At 36.3% G+C, this 9,798-nt stretch overlaps 1 protein-coding gene across 2 annotated transcripts in view; it reads right to left on the reverse strand.

Annotated features, from left to right (window-relative positions):
• LOC126372357 (ras-related protein Rab-32) overlaps positions 1-9,194 on the reverse strand; it is a 30,995-nt gene extending 21,801 nt beyond the window's left edge. Inside the window, exon 1 of one of the 2 annotated variants that reach the window (XM_050018067.1) lies at positions 9,030-9,194. In XM_050018067.1, coding sequence (XP_049874024.1) covers positions 9,030-9,179 — 150 coding nt within the window. In that variant the 5' untranslated portion in view covers positions 9,180-9,194. Of the gene's footprint in view, positions 1-627; positions 907-9,029 lie in introns of those variants that run through there. The other variant, XM_050018070.1, reaches the window with a different exon arrangement.
• Between the last annotated feature and the right edge of the window lie 604 nt (positions 9,195-9,798).

Below are 9,798 nucleotides of genomic sequence, written 5' to 3' on the forward strand. Positions count from 1 at the left end.
TCTCTGGACCAAGTATCAAGCAACAATTATTTTTTGTATATGCCTCTGCCATTACTTACGTTATATTTTTGAATAAATATGTACTTACCCGAGTAATGAGAAAATAGGTAATTATCACGTTAAATGTGTATATAGATACTTTTTAGGGGACGTAGCCTGGAAAGTCCTTCATTGGATTAAATTTTGATTGGCTGTCAAATACTTAACAAACATTCCCGCTTCCCGCTTGTTTATTTTTAAATATTCTTTTTTAGTTTTCAAAATTGAAAATTGGATATAGAATTGCACAATATTCGCATATTATGTTAATATATGTGGGCTTCTTTACACGTACAGGTGTCCGTGTAAGCAAGTGTATGTATGTTTGTTTGTCACCTATTACTCAGAGACTGCAAATCGTATTGCAATAATTACTTTTATTTGATTAAACATCGTCCAACTTAGAGAATAGTGCAAGTTTCATTTAAATCGACTAATATTAGTCGAATAGTAATTATTATGGAACAATAACAATGAACTCGTTGATGTCTTTTGGATTAAGGAAGCCCTTATGAGTGTTCATAGGTAATATGCAGGTAAGTACCTAGGTGTTATGGTCATAATGTAAACGTACACACCGGTACTTACCTGTGTTAGCCAGCGACCATTTCTAGTCGCCATAGTGTTGCTATACTTCGGTTTCTTTTTCGATTCCAGAACTTTCTCTTTTTCAAGTAAATGTTCATGCACAGTCAATTTATTCAAGTTCTTTATCATTATACATCGATATAGTCTTTAAACACTACTTGATGACGTCTAACTGCAAGCCATATCACGCGTTAATTATTTTTTCACACTCCATTAACCTGTAACGCATTTTTCTCGGTTATAAATGCCTAATAATAAGTATTCTTGATTAAAAAACACTATTTTGTTCTTAAAACGAATGTTTAAAGAGCTTCTATATAAAAACACCTTATTTAAGAGAATAAAGTTTTGAAATGGCGCGAAACGTGCACTCTTCTAAATTTAAATGACAATAATGGCGGCGTGATTCGCAGGACATTCGTATTGTTATCTAAAGAAATAGTTTATTATAATTTATTAGACGTTACTGTTTGCCCTCCTATAAAGATAATGAGTAAAAACAATGCTATAATTAGGTAGGTTGGTACATACTCACTACATTTCTAATAGATACCTAACAACACTATTTTAGAAGCAAATAGACGTAGTCTAGACAGGTATAGGTTAAACTATAGGTAATGTTTGGAAAAATACAATGATAATGAAAAAAAAAACATGTAATGCAACACAACATGCAACATGCTCCAACATGGTACTAATTCATGACTGCGTTTCTACTTAAGTAAGTACCTATTATGTTTGTTTGTTGTGTTATTTATACCTACCTATATGACTGGTATATAGGTATATTGAACACCGGATATTCGTAGTTCCAGACAGCCTAGGGTATTTTATTATTATTGGCTGGGTCAAAAATAAATAAAGTAAGATCAGATACATTATAAAATGCTAATCTAGAAATAAAAGGTGTGCGTCAAGCTAGCGGCCTCAAAAAAAAAATGGGCACGAAAAAATAATTTGACCATACCAAAAATTAGTACTCTTATTGAAAAAAATAGTACCTGTTGTAAAAAAATTTGTACCATCACGGTTCTAGATTTATAGACATGTTTTATTGCACTTGCTAGCTTGACGGTGAGCGAAATTTGGCGAGAGTTAACGACAAGGTCTTTCGCTTTGATTTAAACGCCAAAAATTAGTACCGAAATAGTACTCACCCCCTGCAAAATACCGAAATTAGTACTTCAACGATTCCAAAGTTATAAAGGCAGTTCTTTGATCCCGCTGGCTTGACGTTTTGAAAATACCTATTATCTGGGGAACGCTTGCATACTTCAGTTTGTAACTAATGTCAATAAACTCGTATGAAATAATACTCCCTACCATCATAATTTTGATCCGATTTTCTTTGTAGAAATATGTCAAAAAGTCATTATAACCTATGTTATACATTTATCAATAAAAGCCACACAAATAAAAGCCAATCTAAGATGATCTAAAATCAATCTCATTTTACTTTTCGACTTATTTCCTTAATTTTATTTATCATTTAACAATGAGTACGACGTTTGACCGCTTTTATTGATGACGTCATACGACAGTATACCCATACCAACTCGAAAGAAAACTCTCGTTTTGAAGTTTCGTAAAAAGTATCTCATTTCACTAGGTTCTCAAGTACCTAGCCTATTAGTTAAGTATTTACTAGCAAAGTATTTTATTTAGGCAAAAAATAACAGGACATTGGTGCTAATTCCTGTAAATACCATCTAATTTTATTTTAAGTTATATCTGTCATTTTCTTATCTGCCGAAAAGGAAAGGGACGGGTAATCGACAAGCATAAAATTTATGGAACACACGTCAATTTTAAGCCCAACCGTCTAAAAATTTTACATCAGTCAACAACCCGGCACATTCATTTACTCATTCTTCCTAAAATTAAGAGCTGTGAATCATCCGTCCCTTTCCTTTTCGACGGATATGAAAATGACGGATGATTCACAGCTCTTAATTTTAGGAAGAATGAGTAAATGAATGTCCCTTTCCTTTTCGACGGATATAACTTAAAATAAAATTAGGCGGTGTCTGCAGGAATCGGGGCCATTAAGAAACTAGAAGCACTTTCTCTCTATCTAGGTACTTCAATCTATCAAAACTAATGCTTTTAAGAATTGGGTAGTTTCCTAGGTTAAAGATAAATTATGCAATTTTGGTTACTAAATAAAGACAGTAAAACTAAAGAAAAACATTTTCTTTTTCTATTTACCTTATTTATGAATTATAATCAATTATAATAATTGAGGAGCTCGGTGGCGCAGCGGTCTTCTTCTTCTTCTTCTATCGTGTGGATTGAGAGGTACATTACCAACCTCATCAACCCTGGTGTCAGGGTTATTATTGAGCCGCCAAAGGCCCCTGACATGGCTCATGTAACGACTACTTACTTACATCATTAAGTAGTAACCGGGACCAACGGCTTAACGTGCCTTCCGAAGCACGGATCATCTTACTTTTTGGACAATCAGGTGATCAGCCTGTAATGTCCTAACCAAACTAGGGATCACAAAGTGATTTTTGTGATATGTCCCCACCGGGATTCGAACCCGGGACCTCCGGATCGTGAGCCCAACGCTCAACCACTGGACCACAGAGGACGATCTACTATTACTTTCGCAAAGGCCGGTCATAGGATGGGTGACCACAAAAATAAAAAAGTTTTCATCTCGAGCTCCTCCGTGCTTCGGAAGGCACGTTAAGCCGTTGGTCCCGGCTGCATTAGCAGTCGTTGATAACCATCAATCCGCACTGGGCCCGCGTGATGGTTTAAGGCCCGAACTCCCTGTCCATCCATAGGGAAGGCCCGTGCCCCAGCAGTGGGGACGTTAATGGGCTGATGATGATGATGAATTATAATCAAGAAAAACGCAATAATAAGTTCGACATTTTTTTCACGTTTTTCTATAACGTCACGGGTTTCTTTTTGATACAAATTCCGTAGTCATTTCGTGTTTTGACGTTTAGTAATACGTAACTGGTTTGAGGTATTTATCAAATAGATAAACTAGTGTAAAGAAAGGAAAGAAAATGGCTTTAAATGTGTCTTCATCAACATGATGCAACGGCCACAAGTAGTCGAGTGTTCATAGTTTATCATTTAATCCCCTGAAGACATTTTGCCTAGTTATTTTCCACATTTCCATTGGCGATAAAAGTTATCTAGCGGTGGCTCTAGGCAAACAGCTAATTACGTAAAACGTTCATGGTACCTACGCGTTTATGTACTTACATTTAACGTGTGTTTGGGTCAAACATTAATTATGAAATGCTAATCTGGAAATAGAAGCCAGTCTATAATCAAAAATCAATCTCATTTGACTTTTCCACTTATCATCGAATATTATTTATGAACAATGAGCACGTTTGACCGTTTTTATTGATGACGCCACAGGACAGTATTTCCTCAGAACAATAACTAAAGCATAGAAGGAAGGCTAAAATAAGAATTCAGAAACTATAAACCGGCTCTCTTCTAGCTTACGACACAAACTATGAGTGAGAAAAGGACAAATGATTCGCTCTTTGCTTCATTTTTTCCGAGGTTGTCACAACATGAAATGTCATTTGGACCTATTGGACTCATTTTAACTCGGCCAAATAAATATAACATAACATAAGAAGATTTTACTTACATTTACCGAACTATTTGACACGGTCGCGTGAACGTTGTTTACGAGTGTCTTGTGTTCAGATTGTTTTAAGTGGTAATTTAACAATATTTTTCCAAATAAATGGAAAGAAACTTTTATTTATGTCAAATAATTGAGTGTCTCGACTCAGTGACATTATGTCTTGTGTGGTATGGGGCTGCAGCTCACATTCAGGAAGAAAAGAAAATAGCCAACAACTTCTGTCGTTTCATCGGTAAGTTTTTTGTAATTTTCTAGTGAAATGTGAACTGCTGAACATTTTTAGGAAAGTAATGTTTTGCTGAATAGATTTGTAGCATAAAATATTTGAGATATCCATTATATTATACGTTTTATCGATGAATACGGAATTGATTTGAGGTTATGTTGATTGTCCATAGTGATGTACTAAAATTATCGATACTTTTAATTTTTAGATTTCCTGTAGACGATAACAAAAAGAAAGAATGGATAATTCGCATTGGATTCTAAATAAGTACAGCCGTATTTGCTCGAAACATTTTACTGCGGATTCATTTATGTGTGTTCCTAATTCGAAGTGGAGACGTCTTCGAGACGATGCTATTCCTACATTGAACATTATAGATCAGACAGATGAAATGGTAATTACGGCCGAACACCACACACCCGAAGTCTCGACGGCAAAAGGGACAAAATCGTGGGTCCGCGTTAAATTCCCATATTTCGCCAGCTTTTGGCTAGCGGCCCACTCGGCAGCCGCCCCTGCGGTTCGAGTAGTACGGGGCAGGTGGGTTGCTGCAAACGTGCAAGCGCAGGTCGCGTCCCACAATAAATCACGCCCCCTCCCCCAGGGTATGAGCGTGAGCCCATCGGGCCTCTTACCGTCTGTGCGGCTTAGACCCGGCGCGGTTCCAATTTGCACGGCACTTCGATCGACACCAGTGCACGGCGGATGACATCATAAATAAATTCGAATATTACAAAATACTTACCGATGAAACGATAACAGTTGGCTATTTTCTTTCCTTCCTGAATGTGAGCTGCAGCTCCAAACTAATATAAACCAGACAATATAATCCAAAAATGGTTAGATACTTACCTATCAGAGACAGAGTCTCCTTTCATCAAGAAGAAAATAATTGCATCCTACAAAAAGAAATCTTGTAAAAAAAAAATATCGACATTAAATGTAAGTAAATTTAATTTTATCGACATATTACTAAAGTGAAACCCAACACTAGGCAATGAAAAATTTGTGACAACCTACGAAATTACGAAACAATTTTTGTATATGCGTCTTTGTCTAACATTACGCCAGTTCCGTAAGATAAAGTAGAGCAGAATTATAGAGTTCTGTTGCTATTTTAGCCTTCCTTCTATGCTTTAGTTATTGTTCTGAGAGTATTTCCATACAAACTCCAATGAAAATTTTCGTTTTGACGTTTCGTAAAAAGTATCTCATTTATTCATTTGACTTGCTCTTGACGGTGTAGCATTCTCCATTCTTGTCTATCATAGGCCAATTCTTTCATTTCCTTATAAGACACGACGTTCGCCTCAAGTTAATGCGGTTATTATCATAATTAAAACACATAATAACGGGTTCTTACCGCGTTTGAAATAGGGATATGAGACTCCCAATATTTCGACACTGTTGCAAGTGCCATGATCACGGGGATATCCCTATTTCAAACGCGGTAAGAAACCGTTATTATGTGTTTTAATTACGACGTTCGCCTTATCTATAATCTGGCCCATGTAAGCTCTTCTTGGTCCTGGCGACATACTCCCAACCCACCAAATACAAATATACTTTATTGCTCCAAAATAAAAGGAAATATTTACAAAATACTCTTAAGCTATTTCTTAGTTTAGAGATATTTCTTCCAGACAAAAATAAGGCGAGGAAAAAATTTGCATTAGGGAGATATCTAGGTAGGGTGTTAGTGACAACGTAACGAATACTGAGGGGGATGATTCAGGCCATGATTCCGAGTTGATATCAAGTGGAAATTCCTGAAAAAAAAATCATCCGCCACAATAACAACACAATGAAAATTTTAATGTTTTTTTAAATTATTTTCCGTTCCATACTTTTGCGAAGGAAAATTCCACTCGATGTCAACTCAGAATCATGGTCTGAATCATCAAGTGGAATTTTCTGTCAAAAAAGTCATCCCCCACAATAACACTACAATAAAAATTTTAATGGTTTATTAAAATTATTTTTCGTTCCATACTTTTGCGAAGGAAAATTCCACTTGATATCAACTCAGAATCATGGTCTGAATCATCCCTCAAAGTTTTCGTTACGGTGTCACTTGTTAGTGACCCTGTATTACTTAATAAGTCCATGCACACTCGTAGTAGGTACAGCCCAGACCAGACACTATAAAAATATCGTTCTTACGATGCCTAGTAAGAGTTTGGGAGATGGATCGAAGAGGAATACTTACTTGTATTCCCCCTACTTGGAGTGGGATAATGGAAGAGGACGATGGTGCCTAATAGGTATTATTGCTTCTATCTATCTACTCAGCCTGTGTCCGCCCACTGCTGGGTATTAGTTACTGCTTAATACAATACAATACAAATATACTTTATTGCACACAACATACAAAACAAATTAACACAGATGATGATAGATACAGTACAATCTGGCGGCCTTATTGCTAAGCAGCAATTTCTCCCAGGCAACCAGTGGATCTATGGTATGGTATGGTTGGTATGGTGGCTTAATCTATGGTATCAGTAGCAGTTTCATTCACGAAGGTCGGACTCAAAATGGTGATTTATTAAAATAATTGCATTTACCTACTGTTACAAAACAGCTGCTACATTGTAAGTGAGTTAGTCTTATCAGTGATACTTGCATTGGTAATTGAACAATGGCTCTGACATGCCGTAGGTATATCTATAACTACCTATGTTAGTCATGTTCTAGTAGGTATAGGTACCTATATAAGTATACAAAAAATACTAAATTTACAGGGTGTTAGTGACATCGTAACAAAAACTGAGGGGACATGATCAAGACCATGATTCTGATATCAAGTGGAATTTCCTATCGGAAAATTCATAATTCTTTTTGTGTTTTATTAAATTATTTACAGTTCTAATTAGATAAACGATAATAGAATTGCAAAACCGGTATATAAAGCGAAAGTTGATGGTAGGGGCTGGCAGAGGAAGACCGAGAAAGACTTACATTGACCAAATTGGAGATGTCCTTAGAAAAAGTTTAATACGATCTACTCTGAACCGGCATGCGTGTATGAAGCGATTGATGAGTGTGGAGGAAGCAAGAGAAGTGTGTCAGGATCGAAGAAAAGGAATTCTATAGTCTCTGCTTACCCCGGTGGGAAATTATCATTAATCTTATTAGATACTTTTGATATTAACTCAGAATAATGTGCTGACTCATCCCTCACAGTATTCGTTACGATGTGACTTATACCCCTTACAAGCACATACAGGTAGCCATACAAGTAGGTATGGGTGATAGTGACTCCGTAACGACTGAGGGGAATGATTAAGACCATGATTCTGAGTTGATATCAAGTGTAATTTTCGACGAATGACGAATTCATCTAATAGATAATGTCGACTTGCAAGTGTCAATAACCGTTGAAGTAAATCTACGGTGTTTCGAAAACTCTAATAGGTACGTTGGCTTAAATGTCTCGTAAACAGAGCAGAAAATTCCAAAAAAAAAAACAGAAGTCAATTCTAATAGTACATCTATATCGACCTCACAGCAAGGAAGTAAAAGGATGATCTACCCGCAATGTAGGTACGGTCACGAGCATTAATATGTATGCACTTTGGTACCATGTAACATTAACTTTTTTGACAAATTGAAATGTATGTCTCACTAAATGTCAAATATGTTAGTGCGACAGAGTCCTAAAGTGGGTACATTATATTGCTCATGCATGCATGACTGTACCTATGATAGGTGAGGAGTCCAGTCCATACCTAATAAATAGGCTGTTAAAATAAATAAGCCTCCAATGACAAGGAAAGCGGAGTGTAGATATATGCTCCATATTAAATATACGTAGAATAGAACTCGGACCTTTCCTGATTTGAATTTGGAAATAAAAATGGAATTTAACTGTTGTGTAAGTATCTCTATAAGTGGGTAGGTATGTACGTCATTCAGTCGATGAGGGATGTGGAAAGAAAACGAAGGTAGGTAAAATATTATGAGGATATGATGAGATGAGTTTCCTAAGGTCAATGTTCAATAATGCTATAGCTTACTTATCAGATATTGTTGGGCTGAACGATATTTTTTATCGCTTTAGATATCATTTGATCGTGAAAATAAAGTCAGACTTCCAATGTCATACCTACGATGATTAATTTATATCGAAATACGTAAGTGCCTACATTAATAACAAAATTATTTGTATCTACTTAATCACCTCTAACCTACCTCTAACCCACCTACCTCTAACTAGGTAGGCATTACATACAGTACAGCATTAGTAGCAGCGTATACAAAATGCAGATATAAATTTGTCACATAATGAGGCATAAAGGCCATAGGGAAATAAACCAAATCATCCAAATAAAAATACACACAGGTAACCTTGATTCTATAGTGTTTCAAAGCCGCAAAATAACAGCTATTCACAGAACACCACTGCACACAAAACCACAAAAGAATCTCATCAGACCACCTAGCGACATCTAGGACGGCATAATCACAACATGTAACCTAAGTACAAATGTCTGAGCCTAAGTAACTTCACTAAGTACAAAAAGAAAATATTAAAAAACTTACCATATTCCAATTTTGACTTTTAGAACGCCTCCTCCGACAGCTAGACAGGTGTTTTTTCGTAGCTAGATGCGTAGGTCTTTTTTCGCGGAGACATCTCTGCGTTTCGCGCGACACTGCAGCGATACTGGCTGTTCGGGGCACAGTACACATGCCTACTAGATAACGATATGGATAGGCGGAATGCGCGCCAATAATCGTCGATTTATGGATGAGTTCCATTTGAATGTTTACAAAGGCTATCAGTGGAAATTAGTAGTAATATTGGGCGTGATTTACTATGTATCGTAGAGGCATTTAATAATACAGGGTGTTAGTGACATCGTAACGAATAAGGGGGATGATTCAGACCATGATTCTGAGTTGATATCAAGTGGAGTTTTCTGTCGCAAAATTCATGTTTTTTTTTTAGTTTTTTTAATTTATTTTTAATTCTATACTTTTGAGAAAGAAAATTCCACTTGATATTAACTCAGAATAATGAGCTGAATCATCTCTCTCAATATTCGTTACGATGTCACTAACACCCCGTGCAAGTACATACAGAAGCCATACAAGTAGGTATGGTATTAGTGACACCGTAACGAACACTGAGGGGGATGATTCAGACCATGATTCTGAGTTGATATCAAGTGGAATTTCCTGTCGGAACATTCATGATTTTTTTTGTGTTTTTATTTATTATTTTCAGTTCCATACTTTTGCGACGGAAAAGTCCACTCGAGATTAACTCAGAATCATGGTCTGAATCATCCCTCAAAGTTTTCGTTAC

The sequence above is a fragment of the Pectinophora gossypiella genome, chromosome 2 (genome assembly GCF_024362695.1).
Source record: "Pectinophora gossypiella chromosome 2, ilPecGoss1.1, whole genome shotgun sequence".
In the NCBI taxonomy this organism is placed as follows: Eukaryota; Metazoa; Arthropoda; class Insecta; order Lepidoptera; family Gelechiidae; genus Pectinophora; species Pectinophora gossypiella.